At 42.6% G+C, this 27,912-nt stretch overlaps 1 protein-coding gene across 1 annotated transcript in view; it reads right to left on the minus strand.

Moving 5' to 3' along the window:
* ATG6 (AUTOPHAGY 6) overlaps positions 1-27,365 on the minus strand; it is a 48,214-nt gene extending 20,849 nt beyond the window's left edge. The window contains exons 1-3 of the mRNA XM_087686276.1: positions 27,120-27,365; positions 26,048-26,472; positions 2,762-2,932 (exon numbers count right to left, since the gene is read on the minus strand). Coding sequence (XP_087542402.1) covers positions 2,762-2,932; positions 26,048-26,472; positions 27,120-27,285 — 762 coding nt within the window. The 5' untranslated portion in view covers positions 27,286-27,365. The remainder of the gene's footprint in view (positions 1-2,761; positions 2,933-26,047; positions 26,473-27,119) is intronic.
* Between the last annotated feature and the right edge of the window lie 547 nt (positions 27,366-27,912).

The following is a 27,912-nucleotide window of genomic DNA, read 5'->3' on the forward strand; positions in this document are numbered from 1 at the left end:
TGAAGTTAGGCCTTCCACGAATCCTGATAGAAGACATGATGATGCCCACAAAAACCAAGGAGGAGGACACTACAAAAGTTGCTCTAAAGCAAGTCTTAAGAAGTCAAGATTTCTCAATTCAATGGCGAGAACAAGACCATCGACAATATTGAAGCATGAACTAGAGGATTTCTTCACCCTACAAGTGTTTGATGAAGAAGAAAAAGCAAAGAGCGTGTCTTTGGAACTTTGCAAAGTTACAAAGCTTTGGTGGAAGTCTCATTTGCAAACAAGAAAGAAGCCAAGTGAACCCATCAATTGGATCAAATTCGAGCTGCCACAAAGAAATGATCATGTTCTCCTCGTTGATACATGGAAAAAAAGAGATTTTTTACATGAACACAAGAAGGGCTACATGATCGTATTATAGATAAGTGCAAAGATCATTGCACTACACAAGTATGCTCGTGAAGTCTCAAATGAAGCCCAAAGAAGACCCATATATGTTGAAGGGACAAAATGCATAGATTTCTTGGATGCAATAGCGAAGGCAAAAAACTTTGAAAAGAGGCACATTTTGAAAGCAAAGCTTGAAGCAAAGAAAAGATTCACTCCTACGGAACATTGGCCAAGTGGTAGTAAAAACTTCCAAAGATCTTATCTTCCTAAAAGCTTGAATTTTTCTCGAACATGAGGTAAAGGACGAGAGAAATCATTCAAATTGCAAGAGATTCCAAGAAAATGCCCTCCATAACCAAGAAGGAATAGTAACAGGACAAGGGAACTACCAAATGGAGAACCAACATAGGTGGATAAGGAAGATTCAACCAAAATCAAAGTAACCAAAATCAAGGTGGATCCAAGAGGAAACAACAAGCAAAGCCATGGCAATCTAACCTAAAATTCATTGAGAGAGCATGAGGAAATGTATTATGCTTCCGATGTGGAAAGCAACTACACCATCAACAATCCACGGTGTTGAGAGACTTAGCATGTATGACCAAAAGACACTAGGTCTTAGGAAACAGGAGCTTGTAGCACAAAGATAAGAATTTCTGAAGAAGATGATGAAAAGAAAGTGAGAAGGTAATAAATTGCAGTAACAAGTTACCAATATATTGCAACCCCAATTGTAGCTTATGACTGATTCATATAACCTTGTGTCCAAACCACATACAACATATACATCACCATATACATCAAGTTCTGAGACTATTGCTTAGCATAAACCTGGCTATGTTCAGCCCTATATGCAACATACATGTGTTTGGACAACAAACAATATATCTACAATTCAAAAACGGTCCCATACATACATATGAGCAGTCCGGAACTCAATTAGCCCATATAAACATGAAAGTCCCTTTTTTGGATCACCAAAATACCTCTCTTTCAGCCCTATATATCAGCCTTTCAATCTATGATAGTAGTGAATCAGGAAAGCATCAAATCAGCCCACTACATATCTTGTTTCAGGACAGCCAAGTACATAACACAATGATGAGTTTGAGGACAACAGCAGTGAACTACATTTATGCCCTTGTTTGCTTCAGTTTTTGGCTGTAAAAAACCAGCATACATAGCCCATGATTTAAGATTTCAATCCCCTCCACTGCTTGAAACAGGGCAGCAATGGTCTTCATGATAGCAAAAGTTTCAGGACAGCCATAAATATAAACTAGATAAGAGATTTAGGACAGCAGTGCACTGCTTGAAAAACGATGTTTGCATCAGTTTATGGCAGAAAAAACTAGCATACAACAGCACCCTCTCATCTACAGTTTCCAAGCTTCATATCTCTGCTTTCTCCATGTCTTCTTGCATCCATAGAATAGTGCTTTTTTCATCAGTTCTTGTTGTCCACGAATGTTCCTGATGTTGACACATGTCACCAGCCTTTGAAATCTGTCCTAAAGATGTCCAGATCAGTCTTAAAGCATGCTCTGAAATCATCCCTAAAGCAGGCCCAAAATTCCTTCAATCCTTAGCCAAAAAGCATGCAAAATATGCACCACATGAGAGAGAGAGAGAGCAGCAGCAGTAGGCAGCCCAAAAGTCATGGTGCGAATTGCATCGGCTATCTCCTGCTCATCTACAACTTTGCTGCTCCTGATCTTCCTCTAGTTCTTCTCCTACTTAACTTCCAAACAAGTTTTTTATTTTTCTCTTCTTTAACTGCCACCCCTAGACTTCCAACAAACAGGTTCCCATAGCATTTTGTCACGAGGACGTGAAATTTTATTGCTTTGCTTAGCATTTGATTAAAAGCTAATCAAATGTGCTAATGTGACTTGCATATGTGAGGTGCAAGTTAATTATTTCACAAGGCGGGACCCAAGACCTCAAGATATTAGTTGGTACCAAAGGCAAAAGTTGTAATAAGTTATGTCTGACATGTACTAGGTGGTACCTGGTGTCAAATTTGGGCCTAGACCAATTCAGCCTCCCTCAAAGGTGTCTTATAAGAAAAATGTTATGTTGATCAACCTCCAGCTTTTGGAGCTCACAGCCTGCCAATAGTCTAGCTGGAGGTTCAGGGCTTGCACAATTGTAGCAAAGGCCTTAGCATTGTGTTTTCAGATTGATTGCTACTTGAAAAGTGGCCACATGTCATGAGTATTGAGGCTACAAAACTATCATATTTTGCTCAAAGAAGCCAAGTCAGAGAGAAGCAGAGCCGGATCTAAAAGTGACACGTTCAGTTCTTTTTTATGCTTGCAACAACTTGTGAATAACTTGAACATCAGTGACTAAGAAAACAGAGACAAAAATAACAGAATACCTTTTGTTTTTCCTTCAAAAAAGCCTCTTCACTAAGAGTATTGACCTGCTCCTTCTCAAGATGATTCAGGCATGCTTCATAAGCTTTAATATCCTTCAAAATCTCTTCTGCTTGCTTGTTGAACTCCTCACATAGCGATCTCATGCACTCTGCACAGAGAGGTTGTTCAACCTGCTCAAAAACAACATTATCATATAAGATAGGACAAGGACACATGACCAACAGTATCCTGGGAACCATATAATTGTGCAAATAGCTTGGCAAGACTTCAGTATCACGACTCACAACCAAAGCATAGATCACAATCAGAAATTAAGTACTGCCATAACCTTGAACTAACAATCATATCCATTGATTTTTCCACAACACCACAGCCAAATCTAGTAAGAGAATACTGCACGAACAATGATTGAAACTTGAAAGATATTGTCCATTTCTGAGCACCATAGTTCAGACAGCCATACTCTCTTTACATGGACAATGTCATTGTTATGGGTGGACTCATGTTGTTTTACTAGGCTGTAGACTGAGAGAAAGAAATGAAATTCTGCCATTTTAATAAAGCAGCCTAAAAGGCTAGATAAAGACACTAAGACAGAGAAAGTTGAGGCCTAACAAGGAAAAGCCCAAGTGAGTAAAAAGAAAAAGGAAAGCCACATAGAATTGCTCAATTCTTTTCATTTTTCTTATGAGGAAATGCAAACCTCCAATGAATCAGCTTTTGTGCAAAGGGCATGTTGTTCCATCCATTGAATTGAGAACCAAAACTGAAAATCTAGAACCTTGGTAGGACAAAGGTCCAATGAAAGTCCTAAAAAGGTCACCATGTGGTAGGCCATTCTTACCCTAGAAAGTCCCTGCTGCTGATTTCAAACTGTTCCAGCCTGGGAAAGTGCTGCACATGCCTGATACATGCCCCAAACAGCCATCTTTTGCTGTCATCATCAACCACACTGCTGTTTCAGGTTCTCCCACAGCCCTTCCAGCCTGCCGCTGTGCCAGCCACATCATCATCCATGCCATGGCCAGCTGTGCTTTACTGTCTTCAGCCTTTCATGAATAACATATTAGGCCCTGATTTGCACAATTCAACAGAAGACGAGAGAACTAAGAAGGTAGAAGAGATCTTTCAATCTTCACTACAACAGTTAGATAAGGATTTGTACAAATATGGCTCCAAGAGCCCAAGCATGAACCAACACACTTCGCTTCAAATCCATGAAGCCAGCTCACTATCCTATCTGGGGTAGCTCTTCAACACCTGCACCAGTCATCCTTGATCAGTCTTCTACCATGATCAGCCATGGGCACTCCAGGATGCCAATCTCACAAACACTCCAGTCAACGAGCAAGGTGTCTCTTCACTGCTCCTTGTAGAAGGCATGGACAGAAGAATTTTGTGGTTGTTGATCTCACGATCCGCATGACCACAATTCCTTCCAATAACCAGCTGTCCATTAAACATTTTTATCTCTTTTCAAAAACATGAGCCTGGCAACCCAAAAAGCAGCCTGTTTTTTAATTTAAAAACTGTCGACCCTTTTCTTAATGTGTTTTCACCACGTCATCAAGTGATTAATGATCCATCTTGTAAAAATGCCAATGATTAGAGGACGCATGGCAAAGTTGCACTCTAATTTTTCTTTATGATTGCCTGACCTCCCCAAAGTCTACAAACTACCACTGCAAGTGATCATCTTGCACTAAAGGAGGACTTGACAGAAACACAAATGAAAGTTCAAGCACTGGAAGGACACATCAGCCACCAAAAGAAAAATGAAGACGAGGCCATCCATCAAGGAGAGCAATTAAAACCACAAAGAGATTCTCGTGAAAGAAGTCAACACAAATTGAAGAATAAGAATAGCAAGAATGGGTTGCCAAGGAAATCAAAGTAGGAGGCTCGGATGAAGGATGGGATAAGGTCAAGGTTCTAGTGACGGAACACAAAATAATACAAAGAAAGGTGTGTAGGGCCACTCCCTTCATGACGTTGGCAAATGCCATGACTTTACATTGCTTGTTAGCTTGTGCAATATACCATTATTGCAATTGTCTAATCGTATCTATCACTTCATAGTGGCTATAAATTGGTTGCTTCAATTTGGCCATGAATATGTTAGAGAGTCATTTCCTGGACAGCAGAGTGCCACATCAGCAGTACGGACAGCGCAGAGGACCCACGTCAGCAGGCGGTACAGTCGGACAGGTGCCACATCAGCACAGTTGGTCAGGGACAAGAGCAGTCAGACTGTTTTATGCAGCCGACCTGTTTTTTTGGGTCATTTTCGTGGTATATTTTCTCTGCACCCGTGTATATTTCTGCACTCCTATACAGCATACTACACTGCAAATTTTCTGTGTTTCACTGTCTCTCCTCTCTCTCTCTTCTCTCTGTGTTCACTCTCTCTCAATCTTTGTCCTACGCTTCCGCATCGCTGCACTCTGACATGGTATCAGAGCGGTGAAATCAGACTAACTAATTGAAGAACCTACCTGAAGAGGAGATTTCAGCACGACACAAGGCTGCGTTTTCAGCATTCGAGGGCAAGTGGGAGACCTGCGCATCGGAACAAGGCTAAAGCAAGTGTGGGCGTGCGGGAAAGGAGACCAGCTGGTGAATTTGCTGGAGGTTATTGCTGTTCGAAGGGAGGAAGGCTGTGTTTTAGGCCTTCTACTGCAGATTTTACTTTTCCATCGCCTCCAGCGGCTGAAGAAGGTTCAGGAAGTGGAGGAAACAGCCCTAACGGGCTGCGTTTACACAATCAAAGGGGGCTGATTTTGTGTTTGTGCAGGTATTGCAGGTGCACATGTCTACAGAGACTAATTTGGAGTTCCAGGCGATCATGGACAGAAAGGTGCCTATCTTAGCAACTCTTCCATTAAATCAGAAGCTTGATGGTGACAATTACCCCATTTGGTGGGTGATGATGTTGGGCATTCTGGAGTCTTATGATTTGGTGGAGCTTGTGATGGAGGAGATTAATAGGCCCTCGGTGCGAGATGAGTCCAAACTCTCTTCCAATGCTCGTGCGGAGTTGACCAAGGCCCAGTCTCATTGGGACAAACTGAATACCAGGATTCGTTCTTTTCTTTTTCTGTCTTGCAATACAGCCATGATAGCTCACATCGAGCACTTGACGGTGGCTCGAGAGATATGGCTGGAGCTCGCGACCAGATGTATAATCGGATGACCCTGATGAAGAGGATTTCTTTGGAGGTGCAGATGCAGACCTTGTCCGTGAATAAGTCTTCTTCGCTTCGGAAACACATCAACAAGCTTCGGCAACTTCAGATGCAGGTTCAAAACGCGGGGAAGCCTATTTCCTCCAAAGACATGGCAATCACTTTATTGTCCCAGTTGCCACCACGATTCGGTTGTAGTGACTGAGAGGCATGAAGATTGAGACAGTAGGTGTTCATTACGCGCGGAGAGACAGAGAGAGTGAGAGAGAGGAGAGCAGAGAGTGTGCACGATTTTAAGTACAATGACGAGTGTGTACCTTTAGGTTTTTAGATAGATATAAATGTGTAAGTACAAGTGCTAAGGGTGTGTTCACACCCGAGCACATTTAAAGGCAAGAGGGCCTTTATTCCCAACAGCCTCCCACCTAAAGACAATGTGCCTTAAGAGGAGAAAAGAATCAACTAAGTCTAGGTATGTACAAAGCTGAAATCCATATATCTATCCAACTCCCATCATTTGTTGGCAATGATCAAACCGCTCTACTGGAAGACCCTTTGTGAGAAGGTTTGCAGGATTATCATCTGTATGCACTTTGACGAGCTCAATGCTCTTGCTGTCAAGTACATCTCTAATGAAGTGGTACTTCACCTGTATGTGCTTTGTCCTTGTATGAAAGACAGGATTCCGTGCTAGCATGATAGCACTCTAACTATCACAATGGAAAACAAGTAACTCTGTGATTCCAAGCTCTCCCACCAGACGTGAAAGCCATAAAGCCTCCTTGCATGCCTCAATGGCAGCCACATACTCTGTCTCTGTAGTAGACAATGCAACACACTTTTGTAGCCTGGAGATCCAAGAGATTGCTCCTCCTGTGAAAGTAAACACATACCCAGAAGTGGACTTTCTACAATCCGCATGACCAATATAGTCTGCATCCGTAAAGCCAACAACAGATGCCTTCTGCTTCCCAAAGCAGATACACAACTCCTTTGTGCCTTTGAGATATCTCATAATACCTTTCACTACTTCCCAATGCTTTTTGCCACGGTTTGCCATGTATTTGCTAACCACTCCCACTGCAAAGGCAATGTCAGGATATGTAGCAACCATAGCATACATTAAACTGCCAACAGTTGAAGCATATGGTATCTTGACCATTTCAGCCTTCTCATCATTAGATGTAGGGCTGTCCTCTGCGCTGAGTTTCACATATGGAGGCAATGGAACCCCAATCGTCTTCCCCTCCTCCATATTGAAACACTACAAAACCTTGGAGATATACTCCTGCTGAGATAGATAGAGTAATCTTTTCGGCCTATCCTCTGAGTATTCGCATACCAAGAATGTGATTTGCATCACCAAGATCCTTCGTGTCAAAGCTGCCATGAAGACTTTGCTTCAGTGAATCCAAGGCATGAGTATCCCTGCCAGCAATCAGCACGTCATCAACATACAGAACCAAGATAATCAGGCAGCCATCTACTGTCTTCTTAGTGTACAAGCAGTGATCCACTTGACTTCTATGGAAACCTTGAGATTGCATAAATGTATCAAACTTATGATACCATTCTCTTGGTGCTTGTTTCAGCCCATACAAACTCCTTTTGAGTTTACATACCTTCTTTTCTTTCTCTTTTTCAACAAAAGCTTCAAGCTGCTGCATATATATGTCCTCATACAAATCACCATGTAAGAATGCAGTTTTTACATCCATCTGTATGAGCTCCATATCTTTAGCTGCAACCAAGCCCAAAATGGTTCTCAATGCAGTCATCTTGACTACAAGAGAGAAAATCTCATCAAAGTCAATTCCATGCTCCTGCTTGTACCCCTTTGCAACCAATCTCGCTTTTACTTTGGTGAGGAACCAGAAGTGATCTTCATCTTGTAAACCCATTTGCATGGAAGTGTTTTTTTCCCTTTAGGCAACTGCACCAAGTCCCAAGTGTCATTTTTCTCAAGAGATTCCATCTCTGACAACATGGCTTCATACCATTTCTTGATGTCCTGTCTATCCATTGCTTCCTTGAAGCAAGACGGCTCACCACAGTTTGTCAACATGACATATTCAGCCGCATTATTTGCACCAGGAATGAATCTATCAGGTTGTCTAGTAACCCTAGACGATCTCCTAACCCAATGATCATTGTTTGCTGGTTGTTGAACATTTTCAGCTTGCTCTTGGCATTTCAGCCTGCAAATCAGCATTAACAACTTGTTGTCCTAGCTATTCCTGCACATGTAGTGGCTCATTATCATGGGCAATAGCTGGCTGATCATTTCCAGCATCATTTTCTACATTTACAAGTTCATTTACAGCAGGTATTTGCTGTTGTACAGCGGGCACATTTTGCTGTTCAAAAGGTATTTCTTCCCGAAATACAACCCTACGGACCTCCTCAGTCTTTTCCAGTTGTTTATACATGCGATCTTCCCGGAAAATAACATCATTGCTACGTACTACTTTCCTTTTCTCGGGATCCCACAGCCTATACCCCATTTCACCCTCGTCACCATATCCTAGGAAAATGCATTTACAGGACTTTGGCTCAAGTTTGATACGTTTTTCTTTACGAATGTGCACAAAAGTCTCGCAGCCAAACACTTTCAGGTGAGCATACGAAGGTGGCTTGCCCGACCACACTTCTTGGGGAACTCCCCCCCCGCCCAAAGACCTGTTTGGTGACCGACTAATTAAGTATACGGCTATCATAGCAGCCTCTGCCCAAAAACCATGGGGTAATGTAGCATGAGACAGCATCGTACATGCTGAAACTGCAACTGCACACTGCACACTGCCAATACCTGCAATGTCACATGCATAGTTGTCCCCAAGATGGACAACACCATGTCGACCCCCTGTATAGGCAGAGAACCACTCACGATGAGGAGTGACATGAAAGGAAGCACTTGAATCGAGAATCTAGGTATGCATATCATCATCTGTATCTCCAAGTAAAGCATGTGCACCAAAGTGTGAAGAGACAAAGAGTACGTCACTCCCACTATCACTGTCATAAGTGACTACATTCACCTCTTCAATTTTGACACTGCTCTTCTAAGGCTGACTGTCTTTCTTCTCTTCCTTGCTATCATCTGTCTTCTTGCCTTTTCCTTTCTCTTTCTTCCATTTGTAGCAATCACGTTTAAAGTGACCCTTCTTACCACAATGGTGGCATTCAACATCTTTCCCACGTGATTTACTGCGTCCCTTGCTATCAGATTTGTCTTTCTACTGTGATCTACCCCTAGTATGTAAAGCACTAGAAGACTTACTGGATGCATTGTTCTGCCGATTCATTTCTTCCATGAGTAGAGCACTCTCTACATCAGCATACAAAAGAATCGCATTGGAATTGCTCATAGCAGTCTGAATGTATCCCAACTCTCTGGAAGAGTGCAAAGCAAGAACGTAGCCTTAAATTCTTCATCAATCAAGAACTTCAAGGCAACCAACTGGCTGAAAATAGAGTTAAACTCACTCGGGTGAGTAGGCATTGCTGTACCCTCTTTCATACGCAAATCCATAAGCTTTTTCAGCCAATACACTTTGCTTACGGCACTTTTCTGTGCATACAGTTCTTCCAATCGAGTCCATATAACATATGCAGAATCCAAACCTTCAATGTTGAACAATAAGGCATCGGAAATCGATAGCTCCATGGTTGAGCGTGCAAGCTCATTTAATTCATCCCAATCTTCCTGTTCCATGTCCGCGGGGTTTGCCCCTTTGTTTTTAATCGGCTTTGTCTGCTTCTTTTGCAACAGGATATTGTAGCACTGTTTTTGCCAAACTGCAAAGTTATATGCTCCTTCAAGCTTCTTTATGTGCATGAGATTACTGCTGTCACTGTTGCCAGCCATGATTTTCAGCCCAAATGTGACCAAAAAACAGAAACGCAGGTTCAAAACTGTCACCCAAGTGACCAAGGTATAAACAAGTACCAATTAGCAATAAATGACCACGTAGAAGCACAGATTTCAGATCTGTAATTAAATTTCCAGAAGCACCAAACCATGTGCTACAGCATTCCACAACTGATTACAGCTGTTCCAAGGGCATATGCATCACATTACATGAGAAATCCCAAGTTTTAGCTACAATTTATGTTGTACATGTACTTATGGGCATAAAATTTGACATGCACGGTCAAAAGCCCCAAAATTTTTATGCTCAAAGCATCAACCACACATCTGCATTTTCTCTGTCATGCATAGAACAGGCCAATTTTGCCAAAATAGAGCAATTTCAGCAAAACCCCAAATTTTACTGACCAATCTGTCCCAATTGCATTAATACATGTTCCCCAACGCATAAAACGGGCAAAATTAGCAAAATTTCACAAAATTTTGCAAAGGCCCCAAATTTCTCGGGTCCAAATGTGCACCAATGTCAACCAATCTGACTCAGCTGAACAGGATTTCACCAATACGGTAAAAGCCCCAAATTTTATGGGTCCAATGTTGAGAGATTTCACACAGATGAGCAAAATTTCAATAATTTTGGCGAAATTCCCAATTCAAATGCACACAATGTCTGCAATTTCTGACACGAATGCCTCAATTTTGCATGAACAGCACTCAGTCTGAAAAAGCCCCAAATTTCTCGGCCAAGATTGCACAAATCTAACCTTTTCTGCCTCCATGTGTGAAACCCGTCACAGGGAAAAGGGGATAAAATAGGATTTTTTTTCTTGAAAGATGTGACGGGGGTCCATTGACCCCATGCAAGTCATTGCCTTGTCGTCGCCTACACCTACCCACCATGAGCCCGTCACACGACTGCTACCCGATGGTCGCGCTGGCACCTAGTCGCATTGGTCACGCCTGTATGGTGGTTGCCCCGTCTCATCCTTGGCACGTCCCGCTGGTCCCGTCCGTCGAGCACCAACAACCGTCGCCCCACTGCCAACCGTCGCCTACAGGAAACGTATCCTGTCGCACGCCACCTGGTCTACATCTAATGTTGCAGTGTACAGCTGGTTGCCCGTCGTTCGTCAACTGGAGCTCGGCCCTGTCGCACACTCTCCACAGCCCGCCTTCTGCAACTCACGACCTGTCATCTGTCTATAGAGATGACGTTTTTATCCTGCGCCTGCACCCTGGAACTGTTGCCTGACAGAGACGTAACCTATTGACCTGCACGAACTTCGAAAAGTACAAAACACCTCAACCGCAGCTCTGATACCAGTTTGTAGTGACCAAGAGGTATGAAGATCGAGACAATAGGTGTTCGTTACGCGCGGAGAGACAGAGAGAGTGAGAGAGAGTAGAGCAGAGTGTGTGTACGATTTTAGATACAATGACGAGTGTGTACCTTTAGGTTTTTAGATAGATATATATGTGTAAGTACAAGTGCTAAGGTGTGTCCACACCCGAGCACGTTTAAAGGCACGAGGGCCTTTATTCCCAACATCGGTACCTTTTATTCCGCTCTTATTGCATCAGGGCGAGAGTCGACTTTTCGGTGGGCAGAGTTGGTTCCTATAGTCTTGGACCAAGAGGAACAGTTGAAGGGACAGAGTGCTGATCACCCCAATGGAGCTTCCGCCGGTGGTTATACCCGAGTCTTCAGCAATGGAGAGCAACGGGGAGAGATCCGGCCTCCTCCTCGTTGGGCCCATGACACCCTCCGAGATTCAAGGATCGAGGGAGTCCCTGAGGAGTGGGAACTGCAAGATGGACCACGGAGGTCACGGAGGAATCAGGCACATTCTACAGAGCTTGTTTGCTCTAACTATTGTTTGATGACTCATGTTATGCTGCAGGATCAAGAGCTCACTTCCGTAAAGGAGGCTTTGCAGTCTGATCATTGACAAAAGGCTATGGAACCCGAGTTGGAAGCTATTGAGAGGAATGGCAATTGGTCCCTTGTGCCTCGTCCTTCTCACAAGAAGGTGATTGGCATCAAGTGGGTCTTCAAGACCAAGTACCTTAGCGATGGTTCTTTGGACAAGCACAAGGCTCGCCTTGTTGCTAAAGGTTTTACTCAGCGCCCAAGCATTGACTTCCATGATACTTTTGCCCCCACTGCTCGTATGGCGACTATTGGAGCTGTTATTGCCTTGGCTGGCCATAGGAGATGGCCTGTCTATCAGATGGATGTGAAGTCGGCCTTTCTCAATGGTGACTTGCAGGAGGAGATCTATGTTGAACAACCTCCTGGCTTTGGATCCTCGAATGGGAAAGTTTACATGTTGAAGAAGGCCTTGTATGGCCTCAAGCAGACTCTACATTCATGGAACGAAAAGATTAACTTGTTTCTTCAATCAAAGTTGGGCTATCAGCACTCCAAGGCCGATCCGCAGCTTTATGTGCACACTTCTGAGGCTAGTCGTATATTGTTTGTGTTGTATGTTGATGATTTGATTCTGACAAGGGATCATGCACAAAAGATCCAAGAGACCAAGACTGCTTTACATCAAATGTTTGAAATGACGGATTTGGGACTTCTTCATTTCTTCTTGGGTCACGAGATTTATCAGTCTCAGAGGGGGATTTTCATCTCTCATCAGCAAAGATACATTCAGAAGCTCTTGGTGACTTTTGAGATGGAGAGACCATTTCTACTCCTATGGATCCGAACTGGAAGGCCACTTCACACTCAGATTCTCCCTTGACGGATGCTTCCCGCTACCATCAGTTGATTGGATCCTTGATTTGGCTCCTCAACACTCGTGTTGATCTTTGTTTTGCTGTGGGTCTTTTGGCGGGGTTCATGAGTGAACCCAAACAAGTGCATTGGCAGGCTGCCCTGAGGATTCTTTGGTATTTGAGGGGGACCTCTAACTTAGGGATTTATTATCCAGCAGGTACAAATGCTTTCGATCTAGTTCTTGCAGATTGAAGCGACTCGGATTGGGCTGGCGATGTGGACCACCGGAGGTCTACTACAGGCTACTATTTTACCTTGGGTACACGTGCTATCTCATGGAGTAGCAAGAAGCAACCCACAATAGCCCTTTCTTCTACTAAGGTGGAGTATTGGGCCACATCTTCCACCACATGTGAGGTTGTGTGGCTTCGGAGATTGTTGGAGAAGCTTGGCTGCCTCCAAACTGATTCCGTACCCGGATGAAGCACATTGAGATCCAGTATCACTTCATTCGGAAGAAGCTTCTGGATGGGACCATTGATGTGGAGTACTGCAAGATGGATGATAATCTTACAGATTTGTTCACGAAGGTGGTTCCCCAGTCTCTTCTTCGGAGACATGCCAAATCCCTCAGTCTTTTGACCTATCCAGGATCTGAGAGGGGGTGTTAGTGAGTCATTTCCTGGACAGCAGAGTGCCACATCAGCAGTACGGACAGCGCAGAGGAGCCATGTCAGCAGGCAATACAGTCGAACACGTGCCACATCAGCACAATTAGTATGGGACAAGAGCAGTCGGACTATGTAGCCGGCCTGTTTTTTTTGTCATTTTCGTGGCATTTTTCCACTACTATTTATAGCAGTTCCAGTCCAGCACTTTGATTACATTCTAATCTTGAGATCTAACAGAGATAGCCTACGGTGACTCACGACACATAGGCTGACGGATATCGAGGTCCTCAAGGCGGAGACACACGCAGATATTTTCTTTGCACCGTGTATATTTCTGCACTCCTATATAGCATACTACACTACAGATTTTCTGTGTTTCACTGTCTCCTCTCTCTCTCTCTTCTCTCTGTGTTCACTCTCTCTCAGTCTTTGTCCTACGCTTCCGCATCGCTGCACTCTGACAGAATAGTGGAACTAAAATCCATTTTGGTACCTAATTTTTTTAAGAGGGCCGTGGACAACCCAAAAATTATTACAAATACAGCCATCTCGATCAATATGATAACCTTAGGAGAGCCATAATGATGACAAAAGATGGTCTAAATAAATCATTCAGCAACTTGAGGTATAGATAGAACTTTCTTATAGGGTATAAAATATGCTTGTTTGCTAAACCTATCCATAATAGTTCAAAACATTCTGTTATGGGAAGATGTAGCAAGAAAACCAGTTGCAAAATCCATAGAGATATGTTCTCTTGGTGCATTAGGTATAGCTAAAGGCATAAGTAAACCATGAGGTTTGTCATGATGGCATTTAATGAGTTGCATTCAAATACATACTTAGCAATATCATGCTTTAAATCTAGCCAATAAAAATGTTATTTATACAAAGCTAGTATAGATTAGATTCCTCGATGTCCCATGTAACATTGTGTGTGCATTTCTGCAACAGCTGTAACCCTAATATGTGCAGTCACACACAACTTGCTTTGATAATACAAAAATGCATGTATGTATGTGCAATCATTAGAAATAGTAGTTTTTGCATTCTACAAGTGTTACCATACATTACTGAAGTCATTATCAAATGGATAAATAGAGATCATAAAGTCAAAAGCTTGGATTTCTACAACAAAAATGTGATTTAAATAGACATTTTTAATCTTATCAAAAGCAAGTGTGTGTTGTAATGGAGTAGGGCTATGGGGTTGAGAACTAAGTGTATCAACAACAACATAAATATGCCCAAGTTGATATCGGATCATAGGGTGGAAGTTTTATATAAATGAAGCCCATTTACCTCAAGGCTTTTTATTTAGAACCAACTTTGGATCGAGCTCGATCAAGTTCAACACTTCCAATCCTCCAATGGACAGCTCTCATGTATAGTGGATCTCGAATGTATTCAAGATGCATCCACGATGGTATGTCTGCCATGAGGCCACTATTTAGTGTATTAGTCACTACAATTTGGTATGCAGATTGGTATGGTCTTCACTGCAGCTCAGGAATTATACAATCGCATCAGTATATGACTATCACAAATTGTTAATCAATCATTGGCTTTCAGTGGGGGATGATCATCAATTGTCGGTGGTATTCAGTTGGTTTTGTGGACAGCAGTGTGGTTTATAAATGCCATTGAAAGTTCAGCCATGGTTTATACTTAGTTCCAACTTTGCTATGGTTATTTGGCTCGAACAGTTCAGATATACTAATGAGAGATACGTTATATGGGTTTTTGGCACACATTAGCATAGTTAAGCAACACTAACCAATGTTGTTTTCACTATGATGACTTTTGGAAAATTCCAATGCAGTATGTTCTGTATTGGCACATTGCAATGCAATCAATGATTGCAAGGATTTCAACGGGGAGGTCTATCACGAGGTCGTAAATTTTGATGATTTGCTTAGAGAGTTAATCAAATGTGCAAGTCTGAGGTGCAAGTTAGTTATTTTACAATGTGGGACCTAGGACCCCCAGATATCAGTTGGTGCCAAAGACTAAAGTTGTAACAAGTTATGCATAGCAGGTACTAGTGGGTATCTAGTGTCGGAATTTGGCCTAGAACATTTAATTAGCCACCAATAAGTGTCAGTGGTGACACTAGGATATTGGCATTAATTAGTTAATTATGTGAGAGTGTACAATGGAAAGGAAAGTAAACAAGGAGGGGAGACAAAGAGAGAATGTAGGTGAGAGAAGGAATAATGTGACTACAATGGCTGAAGGTATAAGGCTGCAACAATCCACCCCAACATGTAGCTCTAGGCGTCAATGCAAGTGACAGATGGTAGCAAGGGGATGAGAGAATGAGAACTACCTAATCACAAAGGATTGATGATGGATAATAGAGTGAGCAAATACACTACCTATATGTAGGCAAAACCGGGGCCACAACTGGTAATAAAGTGGCCAGGTCCAAAATATGGGCACCCAAGATAACCTTAAGTTGTCAAGTCCAAAATATGGGCACCTAGGATAGCCTCAAGTTGCCCAAAAAGAAATGCACTAATGTGCCCTCCATCTAAAGTACCTAAAGCACATAAAATGACAGAAAAAAGCAATGTCAAAGCTCCTAATGTCTCCTTTAACTTAGATTGAGAATCACATACAACAGATGACCACACATGACTGCTAACACCCTGTCACGGGAAAGTATTTTTGAGATGCTATAATCTTGCCAATAACATTTGATTAAGATATTAATCAAATGTGCAAGGTTGTTTAGCACATGTGATGCACATGGTAGTTATTTCATGGTAACAGGTCAAGGACCCCAAGGATACAGCGGGTGTCAAAGGCAAAAGTTGTAATAAGTTATACTTGACAAGTACTAGGTGATACTCGATGTCAAATTTTGACCTAGACCAATTTATTGGCCACTAATGTGGATGGTGACATTAGAGACTTAGCATTAATTAATTAATGAATGGCAATCTAAGGGCTAATAACTACTCAAGGATACTTGGAAGACAAATTGGCCTAGCCAATTTAATTATTGACTGGTAAAATTCAATTTTTGAGCATTAAAATAATTACTAAATTAATTTTTAAAAAATAATTTAATAAGCTAAAAATGCTGAAAAATGATATTAGAAGGCTACCACTTGGCAAAACTTACCCATGCAAGTGAAAAAAACGTTTCTGGGGCTGGTGGAGTCTATTTCAACCATTGTGAGAGAGAAGGAGACTATTAGAGAGCAAGGAGAGGTTGCTCATATGATTTACAACCACCAGATCAGTTCTACAGCATATGACAGCAATTTGGAGCCCTCTAGGAGTAGATGATAGCAGCCAAGATCCTTCTCGTACAGGTGACAGCATATAGGAGGGAGCAACAGTCTTTTTGGTGGTCCTAAGTTGTAGATGACAACTTCCATAGCTATTTGAGCAGGGCAGCAGTAGTTTTTCAGTATTTCTTGCAATGAAACTCTGAAATTTCTCTCTATATAGCATTCTCTGTCATCCCCCACCCTTTTCTCAAGTTATCTCTATATTTTTCAACAGTTTAAGCCATTAGAGGAAGAGATTCCAGTCAATCTGTATTGTAAATCCTAATTTACAGCAAAAATTAGGGTTTTGACAGTCACCTCGAGATGCATGCTCAAAATGAAGGGCCTAGGACTTGAATTCTAGTACTCGAAATTGAGGAATTTCAGGGAGATTCAAGAGGCCACCCACCCAATATCAGATTTGGGACTGAATTTAACTTTCAAGAAGCAAGGTGAAGACCAATCCCCAAGCAAACCAAGGGCAAATTGGTTTGGAGGCTTGTCGGTCAGTTTTGACAACAAGAAGCACTTGGATTAGCGGAGGAGATCAAAGGATCTTAGTTGTGCTCCTTCCATTTGCAAAATAAGATAAAGAAATACCGCAAGGGGCACCAATTTTGGGGCCAACACAGTGTCCAATGTCCAAGATTAAAGTGGTGAAGGCCAATTCCCAAGCAAACCAAGGGGCAAATTGGTTTGGAGGCTTGCTGGTTAGTTTTGACAGCAAGAGGCACTTGGATTAGCCGAGGAGATCAAAGGATCTTAGTTGTACTCCTTCCATTTGCAAAATAAGATAAAGAAATACCACAAGGAGCACCAATTTTGGGCCAACAAGGTGTCCAATGTCCAAGACTAAAGTGGTAAAGTGTGCATTTTCAGTTTATGTGAATTTTATACTTGTTGTAATTAGTGCTAAATTAGGTTATTTACCACCCTATCCGAGGAGGAAGGTTCGTTTCACACCCCCTCTTAGATCGTGGATGTGGTGGAAAGCCAAAGGAGATGCATATCCGAGAGCGGCAGGAAGAGTGCCAATGTCAATGAAGTCCGTTGTGAGACGGATCTAGGATTCTGGTCTCGCGGGTTGATTGCCGGAAGGCGCCGGGCCTCTGTTTACTCAAGATCGCAAGCAGAAAGTAAGCAAACACTCAAAGAACTCAAAACGATATGATTTATTGAATTACAAAAGTTGTTTACCCAAATTCGAATTCGTCTGGCTACACAATGCTCGGAACAAATTCTCAACACAATTCAGAGTTGTGCTCACACTCCATGATGCTCGATCCGACTCTTTGACTTCAATGCACATATCATAGCAGTCCACTACAGTCACACGATTATAGTGCTTCAACTTGAAGCCTTTTTTATTGCAACAACTCTTGAAGCATTCAAATCTGTTTTATTCCCCATAAGTGCCATGACAATGTTTGGACTTCCATGTTTCTGAAGTTCCTTGTCCCAAAGGTTGCATAAAAAACTACTGCCTAGTTGATGCCTCCTTCTTACATGCTTTTTCTAGTCAATATGGACAACCGATGTTACAAGATCAACATGTTGTAGCTTGGTATCTTTCAAAATTTTAACAATGTGGATATTAGACCTGCCTCCCGTAATGCTGCTCAACCTGAAGAGAATGAAACCAGAACAGTCACAAGAGACAAGAGAGCATCTGCAAATGAAATAAAGCAAGTTCCTGTCTCATTTGTCAATGAGGCAACAGCCTTCTGCACAATTGGTAAAATACCCCTATGGCCACCAGCACTAACAACAGCCAACACATTTGATTGGTGAGGTCGATCTTGGGCTTGTGCAGTCAATGCCAGTACAGCTAACATCCGGATATCTTCTGGAACAGTGTTTTTTTTTACTGGAGTAATGCAACTAATTCATTGACAAACTCTGGTTCATTGACAAAGAAAGCTTTCAAGTCTTCATGATCTGGATTTGACTGCAAAAGCGCTGTGAAAGCCAAGAGACGAATGCAAATATACTGCCTTCTGATGGGTAATGAATGAAATGCCTCGCGAAACTCCAAAGGCTGACTAAAAATTAGTCGAATTCGCATCAATTGGTCCTGCATGCTCATCAAAAGCCTAGAATCCAAGCCCTCAAGTGTATGCTCCAGCATAAACCCCATCTACAGCCCGAGCTTAGTCCTGCGCCAATGTCTCCACTTGGCATTACACCTTATTGTGTTCCCAGTCCTCGTATAAATCCAGTGAGATATCGGCCTGTTTTTTTTTCTTTTGCTTCTTGCCTAGCTTCTTCCATTGTAGTCCTCCACCCTCTCGAGCTCATGGCAGCTGCTGCTTCTTTTTCTCTGATCTTCAGACTTCAGCTTACAGCTTTGTCTTCTCGCTGGCGTAGAGGATGTCTTCTTGTTTGCTAAAAGCAAAGTTCTTTTCCTTCCTTCAATTGGGCACAGGCTTCCTGGCAAGATTTCTGTTCAGAGTCTGCTATTCTTTCCCTTCTTCAATTCCAATAATATCAGCCATGCACTAGCTATCAACTGCAAAACGCTGATTGAAACTCCTCTGATTCAGCAGCCGATGATGTAGCACTATGACCATAACCTGCAGGACTTCAACTACGTGGACTTTGGCCGTAGCCATGGCTTGGACTGTATCAGCAATGAGGAAGAGGGTTATGAGTGCATGCTCGGCTACATCCTACACGGCCCTTGATGGACTCCTCTTGCTCAAGCTTCCGTCTTCCTTACTTCACTGCCACCTTCGTGCTTGAAAATATGATGCCATCATGATTCCAATCGCTGAAGATGATCCGATCCTTTATTCCATCAAGCTTTGATACCCCACAATACTCTAGCTTCAGTGTCTGTCTGATACTTTGACAAGGACAAGCTCTATCAATTGCTGACAAAAATCTTCCTAGACATGGAAATTCTGATAAAAAGCAAGGCTTCAGATGCACACACACCATCCTCCATTTTTCTCTGATCTCCCTCTCTCTTGGATCAACGAATCCTCCCCCAAAAGAAACACACGCTTCCTCCCTTCCCCAAAAAGCAGCTCTAAGAGGCTGTTTTTTCCCTCTTCCCCTCCAAAATTAGCCTGTTTTAAAAAACAGTTCAGCACTTGCCCCCCTTGGCAATGTTCAGCGTGACCAGTAATAAATGCATTCCATGAAGTAATATCTCGAGCTGGCTATGATTTCTCCTCGTGCACTTGCACTTTCAAGCTCAATGGATTCAGGTTCTGAATAAAGAAAGCATCTACCAAGTCTTTATCATCACCTAAACTGATGATATCATTATCCTTGTCAACATAGGTGATAACAAGCACTGAGGCAAGAGAGAGATTAAAGAATTGTTTAATCTGAAGCTCAACTTCCTGTAAAGTCAAAGAAAAGGAGACTTCATCAACTGTCTCACAAGCAATCCATCTCCAAACAGTGTCCTAAAGGATGCCAGGAAGTTCCTGTTTGAAAAAGCCAGTATCTCAATGAACTCTTTGGGTTCAAGACAAGGTAATATACCTGTCCTGCTAAACTCATCCACGACATGCATTGCCTCCACTGAAATACCACTCTGAGAGAAATCAATATGTTGTGTTCTGGATTCTATAAAGCAGCCGCCATTAAGCATGGCATCAAACGGAACTGAAAGGCATCCATTTTCTGCCGACCACAGATGACTATCATTAGAACACTCCAAAGTGGCTTCACAGTGGTGGGCGCACAAGATCACGACACCGTCAATGAAGAATGCCAACCAAGGAGCAAGATCCCCTCTCCAAAGAAAAAGCCGATCAAATGAAAGACCACCAAATGCCAATGGAAACATAGAGGCCTTGAATGAATCGCTCCTAAAAACTCCAATTGGAGATGGGTGAGCTAAGCCTCTAACCCAACTATGAGACAATAGCGAAGGTGCCATAAACCGAATAGAAACAATAGGGACCAAGGGCCAAGCAAAAGGGGATGGTGACTTGATAACAAAGAAAAGAGATCGCCGCATGAAAAAAAGGCCCAAGGTAGATTGAAATCCCTAAAGAAACTCCTCACAATCTTGGAAAGTCCTCTCTGAAACACAAAGGGCCAAGAAATCCAGAGCTACATCATCAATATCATCCCCCTCTAAAAAGAATGGGAGGTACAAGGGAACCATCAAAGGAGATGGTGGGGATGGATGGAAACTATGGAGTAAATGGTGCACAATCGAGAACAAGTGTGGCTATAGAAATCTCCCTTGGAGGTCCTTGCACAATGGAAGAGAAATGGAGCATATATAGCCCCCTCTTGCCAACCCGTCACAAGAGCAGCTCTTGTAGAAGAATACTCAACAAATACAACCAACTCGGGGATGACAATGTGGGTCCTAAGTCTAGTAAGGCCATAAACTGAAAGAAAATGGAATACGAAGTTCGAAACATGTAGGGCCTCAAAAACGGAGCTCAATGAGCAAGCGGAGAATAGAGGCAAGGTGTCAATACCACTAATAGGCACCAAAGAAATAGCACAAATGATGATACCCTCCAACAGACAGAGATCCTGCAACAAAGCACCTCGTGAATTCAAAAGACTCAATGGACCATTGTCAATGAGCCAAGGCTACTCAAAAGGCAAAATAGTCGAAGAAGGCTCCTTCACCTGATGAATGTGTAGAAACACAGACTCAATGGTAATAGTTGGTGATAAAGTAGAGGTAGATAGAGACTCTAATGTAGATCCACCCTTCACTATCAAACAAAGTGAGGATATTTTCTCTAGCACTTCTTCTTGGGGTGTAAGATCTTCCCACAATGAGGACATGTGGGATATCCTTGACCCTACCCCACAAAAGCTGTATTAGAGTCAAAAAATGACTTCGACTCCTTCCTCTTCCCTTTCTTCCACTTGGCTTGTCCTATACCTATAGATTAAGCCACATAAGCACGACCACATGTACAAGCTCCACCAGAATCTGTCTCGCTATGATGCGCATCCTATTCAAGCACCAATGGAACTAGCTCCTCCCAAGAGATAAGTCTCCCAACTATGAGAAGTGAGAAAACTAGTGTAGAACACATCATATGTCAAAGACGGAAGATGTGAGAGGTGTCTCACAACTAGGTCCTCTCAAGAAATGTTCGAACCAAGGGATGTAAGCTTATCCCGAATCTCCTCCACCTTACAAATGTGATCCCTCATCATAGGAGAATCTGTGGACAGAAAGCTATCATAGCTTCAACTCGAGAGATGATCAATACCCAAATGTCTGGATCCGATAGAGAAATGCAAATCTCTTCCAAACCTTTGCGATGGCACAGATATGACTTACATGCGTGAGCACAAAATCTGTACAACTCAAAAAGAGAAAATAGCAGGCTCTAGCATTCAATCAATCCAATAAAGCTGCCAATTCTGAAGTCACACCATCATAGGGATCCATGGAAGGTCAAGGTATAAGGACAATAACAAAATCCCAAAGGTATAGGTGTCCAAGAGACACTCCATTCAGCATGAGCGACAGGGTAGTTCATCCTATCCAACTTCTTGGATATGGATAGAGGATAGGACCAGCACCTGCTCAAGAGATGCCATCAATGCCGATCGGGGACTGGAAGCCCCATGAAGAATATAGAGGGAAAGAGTGATAGGGTGGTTCTGAATGGTCCCGACCCACACAATCCTCCAAAGCATACATGTGAGTCATAGATGTCCTTCAATAAGTACCTACAAGAAAACAAAAAAAGATGCGACCACTAGGATGAATCCAACCAATAAGACATGTTCATGGAGTAATCAGGGTCCGTTGGGCCATTGTACGGAAGAAGATTGACGTAGGCAATGTAGACGAGGAGTATCCAATACTGAAAGGAGCACACAAGGCCAGGTAGAAAGGCTGGTCGGCTAAATGCATATATGCAAAGGGCGATACACCCTATGTAAAGGTACAGGACTGATCAGAGTCCCACGCAAGTGACCAGCCAATAAGAGACAGAAAGAACACTGGTCTCAAACCACCCAGCACATGTAAAAGGTTGCCCAAGTTAGAAAGACCCAGCCCAAATTGTATCGCAGCAACAAATCAAGTTTAGGCCTCTTAGAAACAGGCCGCCCAGCTTGTGGTGAAGCTGCCCTGTAGTGGAGAAACAGCCCTGATCCAAAACACAGATTGTAGTAGAGCTGATCCAGAGAATCCTACTGAAAACGCAGGTATACTATAGGGCAAAACAGCCAGTAGATAGAACAAGAACCTGCAGGACATGCCTGCACCAAAAACGCAGATATGATGGTGGTCTGTTCACCTGAAAATCAGATCCTCCAGCCTGATATAATGCACCCAAATAAGTGGGAGGTTCTGTACCGCAAAATGTAATTGTGCAGAGAGCTGACTACGCACAAACAAGGGCCTGTCCAGCAGAAATAAAGTCGTCTAGCAAAGAAGAACAACGCCCTGCTGTAAATGCAAAGTTCCCAACTACTTCAGAACATGCATGTTTCAATGGGTAAGGACAAGAGTCTAGAGCAAACACCAACCTGACTAGGAGAAACTACCAATGCAATTGGATGAGGGGCTAAACAGAGGGGGATTAGCTGAAGAGCTAGACTTAGTTGTACTCTCACAACCTAGCAAGGTTGTTCAGCAGGCCCCACGACTATGTCCCATGAGGACACACTAGAAAAAGAGAATGCTGAGGCCCAACCAAGCACATCAATGGTTGACCTAGTTCAAGGTCCTGAGTCTTTAAAGGATACACCTCAATTGCCCAAGAAAAAGAGGAGAAAATAATGAAAACAATGGCAATTGCAAGTTGCTGTAGGACACCAAGAAAATTGAGACCAAGAGTGTTGAAGAGCCGAGGAATAAAGCATCGAGAGCCCATGCCGCCTTGGTTGATATGATGTGCCCTGATCCAAAACACAAGGTGCTGGACTTGATCACAAATCTGCAGCCCTATTGGGATGGCACCCAGCTGACTCAAGTGGCGGACAAGTTACTCCTCTTCAAAGAAACTCCGGTTCCCATGCATGGGTCTAATACCATGTGAGAGTGCACAATGGAAAGGAAAGTAAACATCGAGAGAAGACAGAGAGAGAACACAAGTGAGAGAAGAAACAATGTGACTGCAATGGCTGAAGGTACAAGGCTGCAAAAGTCAGCCCCAACACGCAACTCTACACATCAATGTGGGCACTAGATAGTAGTAGGGAGATGAGAGAATAAGGAGGGCTGGCTAATCACAAAGGATCAATAATGGATAACGAGAATGAGAGGGCAAGCCGCCTATATATAGGCAAACTAGGGCCATAATTGGTAATAAAGTGGCCAAGTCCAAAATATGGAAGCCAAGGACAACCTAAAGTGCCCAAAAAGAGATCCGTTGATTTGCCCTCCATCTAAAGTGCCTAAAGCACATAAAATAATAGACAAAAACAATGTCATAGCTCCTAATGTCCTCGTCTGACTTAAAATTGAGCTCACACACAAGAGATGGCCACACAAGACACACATGACTGCTAACAAATTAATGCCAAGTCCGAGGTTACTGCCAAACAATATCCAACCACCTTGGCATTTTTTTTCTATCTCCAAACATCTTTTTCCAGCATTTATTGCTGGTCAGCCCATTTTAGGGCCCAAGGTGCACGTCGACCAATTTTTTGGGTAGTTGGCTATATATAGTCCCCCCACTCACTAGGCAGATCATCTTCATTTTTCCTTACCAAGTGCACACTCCAACTCCATCATCTTCCTCCGTCTCCACTGTTGCCGTCATCATCAGTCCAATCTAGTGCCCTTGCTAACACTATGGGCTGCATGCATAGATTCATCAATCCTCCTTCTGTATTCAGCATTTGTTCCTTGTTCAATGCAAATTTCTTTCTTCTTTTCTTTAGCCTCTCTCTGTTTCTTTGTCTCTATGTTCATGTTTTCTTTCTGTTGCGCACACTCACATGAGTATTCTATACATTCTCTCCTTGATTTACAACATTGATTCATTCACTTACAAAGTTCTCTTTCTTCTATGTTTGTGTTTGTGTTTTTGTGTTTTGCATCTTGTGTTTGCATTTAGGGTTTGCATTTATTGCATTATTGTTTGAGCTATTGTGTTTCAATCACATTCATACATTCTATATTTTCTCAATGCAAACCCTACCATATCTTCACACCCTTGAGAGTACTATGATCCTTTTCTTCATGAAAGCCATCGTTGTTGTCTCATTCTGGAGACTTAGTATAAGTGTGTACTTTTGTCATTCCTTCCCAACTCTCCATGCTTTGGTAAAGGGGAGTGTGTCTACCTCTTTGTATCCCAATTATATGCTATGAAAGGCTTTGAAGTTAGGCTTAGAAAATTGGCTTAGTGGATTGCTGATTTGATGAATATTTCAAAAATATGAGCATCGGACTAAACTTCTTGGATGTCTACTTATAGTATAACTTGTTGGCTTTTTTTTCACAATAATATAGTCAATGTTAGATATATAAATTCTGATGCAAGCTCTAAAGCCCTCCCAAACTGCCCTCTTCACCTTGAGTTCAGAAATAACTGCCACCAGCTGAGCCCAAACTGCCAAGGGTGCAGCTGTGCTGTGCAAGGTACACAACTCACCAAATCTCATCCCCTATGACCAGACCACCTCCCAAGTCTCATCCCACATGTAATAAAGGATCTACCGAGCCCATGTGGTCACAGAGCCAAGGCTGCCCCAAGATCTTGCCTATATTGAGAAGAGGTGCCACATTCAAAGAAGTTCAAACCTCAAAATCTTCTATCAAACTCGCCACATCCTCCACCTGCGAAACTTCTCGGCCTTGATCTTCCTCTTATCACTCAATAGCTGTTCAGGAGAGGAATCAAGGAAACACCCAAGAGTATGAGTCTTGAAGACAGACTTTCATTTTTGCTCTTTTCTCAAGTTGAGCCCACCTTCTGGTAGCTAAGGAGCTGGGAACGGTAGGTAGAGTGAGAAAAATGGATGCTCCTGCTCACCCTTTGTCTTGTTATTGTGCATCATTATTGTGATATGACCATCTATGAACTTCTGATCAGCAACACTCTACCTTTGACAGAAGAGAGGAATTTTTTTACAAATTGCCACATTGGAATCCACAAGAAAGGATCACGAACGGGAGCAACTTAAAGCCATGCAGCCAAGAAAATAAAACCTCAAACTTTAGTTTCCTCTTCTTTTATTTCTTCCCCTCTTTTATCTTATCATGTCAATGAAATAAAGCTTAGGAGTTAGCAGACAAACCCAAAAAGACCATATAGAAATAACTAACTCTCCTAAGAGCACCCGATCTAGAACCTATTTGAGGTGTACTACCATCAAATAACATTTTGAGAAGTGCAATGTTAGAATTCAGTGAATACTGACTTTACATGTTTCTGTGTGATATTCAAGTGCTATGAGTGCACACAATATAACTACAAAGGCATGGTACCAGAATAGATGAGAGCAGATTAATTATTAATCATGTTATTACACACTATTAGCACAATAGGGCTACTCTCTGCATCCTGGTCAAAGAACAATGCATGCATAACTTTTGACTGCATGATAAAACAATTGTATGGAAAATGATACATATTTCCTCACCTGTGTTTGTGAAGAAACAATGTCAAAAACATGAGTGAGAACATTTATATTGGCATTGAAACTTGCATTAGCACTCTGTTGATTATTCATCACTGCTGCAGATGCTGAGGTATTGGTACCACCACCCTCTGCCCGGTACATAGAAGCAGCTGCTGAAGGGAGAACTACAAATGACTCATCCAAGGCCCTTCCACCAGGATTTTCTCCAACTGTGTTGGCTGTAAAAGGTGCTCTTTCCAAAATGGTTGATGGATGTTGTGCTGCCAGAACTCCAGTATTTGACAGTGGCATAAGGGGATTAGAGCGAGGTCTAGGAGGGGGAAAAGCAGGGTTTTGATTCCTCTGTTTGTGAAGCACAACAAAGGAGTGGTCCATTCGACTAGCTCCCAGCTCGCTGGAGCCGCCATGAACAGAAGCAAGAGGTCCTGTACAAAAGTAGGAATTAGAAAAATTGCTTCTCTAATGCTCATGAGTGTTAGTGAAAAAAAACCGTGTATTAGGGTGCTGCCAAATGTCCCAGGGCAACCACTTTCTGTGCAGAAGCAGAACAATCTCAAGAGTTAAAAATTGAGCCAATTGATCTTCTCTAATGCTCATTAGCATGCAGTACAACAAGTATCCATTACTAGATGCTGCCAGATATGAGCAAAACTTGCCGTCTCTAATTCTCATAAGTGTTAGTACAACAAGTGCGTACTAGTGAATGCTGCTAATGTCCCATGGCAACCTCTTTCTGAGCAGATGCAGAACAAACTCAAGAGTAAAAAACCGATCCAATTAAGTCCTCTCTGATGATCATGAGAACTGAGTGCAACAAGTATGTATTGGTGATGCTGCAAAATGTCCCATGGCAACCTCTTTCTGTGCAGAAGAAGAACAATCTCGATTCTCAAGATTTTAAAAACTGAGCCAACCAAGAGCATTGAGCGCAACAAGTATACATTAGTGGATGCTGCCAAGTACCCCAGAAAGACAATACTAAAAGCTACCAAAGAACCATGATGCTGTCTTCCAGTCAAGTTGCGCATTGGACACGCAAAGTCAGAAAACCCAAAGGGCAGTCAAATATTACCTCTTGATGACGGCTGTTGATCTGCCGCAATTCTGTCAACGAGAGATTCTGCCCCTGTGACGCAGAGAGGGTGCCTGCACATCTGACATAGCCATCTTGGCAAATTGGGATCCACAGCAAACGCACGGTTCCCTGGACCTGCAGGAGCAGCCGCTTCGCCCACCATCTTCAACTTCAGAGCTCACCGCATTGCCAATTGGCTCTCTCCTCTTCTATCAGCAAAACTTCAGGGATCACGTTGTGATTAAGAGAGTAATTATTATTATTTATTACTTTTTTGTTGGGTAATTCACCTACACTCAATCAAAACACCGCACAAAGGTAACATGATATGTGAGAGCAAGGTATACTCTCGTATTATTCAATGAAAGAATCAGTACAACATAGGCACATCCCAAGACTACACCCTCGTAACGCCGCATATGTGAGGGTTCACCACTGGGTAGAAGGAATCACACGTAGAGTAGAAACCAAATAGGGCTCAAAGTGACTACTACTCCCTATATAGGTGTTGTGATGGTCCAGCCCTCAAAATCCCACACAAGGCACTCCCACAACCCCGTCCAGGCTCCAAAAGAGCACTAGACCCGCCAGACTACATTGCAACGTCACCAACTCAACACAACATGGAATGCACTCAACACGACATGGCACGCACAAGAGAACTCAAAGAGAGCACATGAGTTTGTAGAATGGCCCATCTTGAGAGCTAGAGCTCATATTCATTGCAAGAGAGTATGTACAAGATAAGCCAGAGGCACAGCGAGGGACTATGTCATAGGTGAGTGAGTGA

The sequence above is a fragment of the Lygodium microphyllum genome, chromosome 10 (genome assembly GCF_053477565.2).
Source record: "Lygodium microphyllum isolate KBCC chromosome 10, Lygodium_microphyllum_v1.1.10, whole genome shotgun sequence".
NCBI classification, from domain to species: Eukaryota; Viridiplantae; Streptophyta; class Polypodiopsida; order Schizaeales; family Lygodiaceae; genus Lygodium; species Lygodium microphyllum.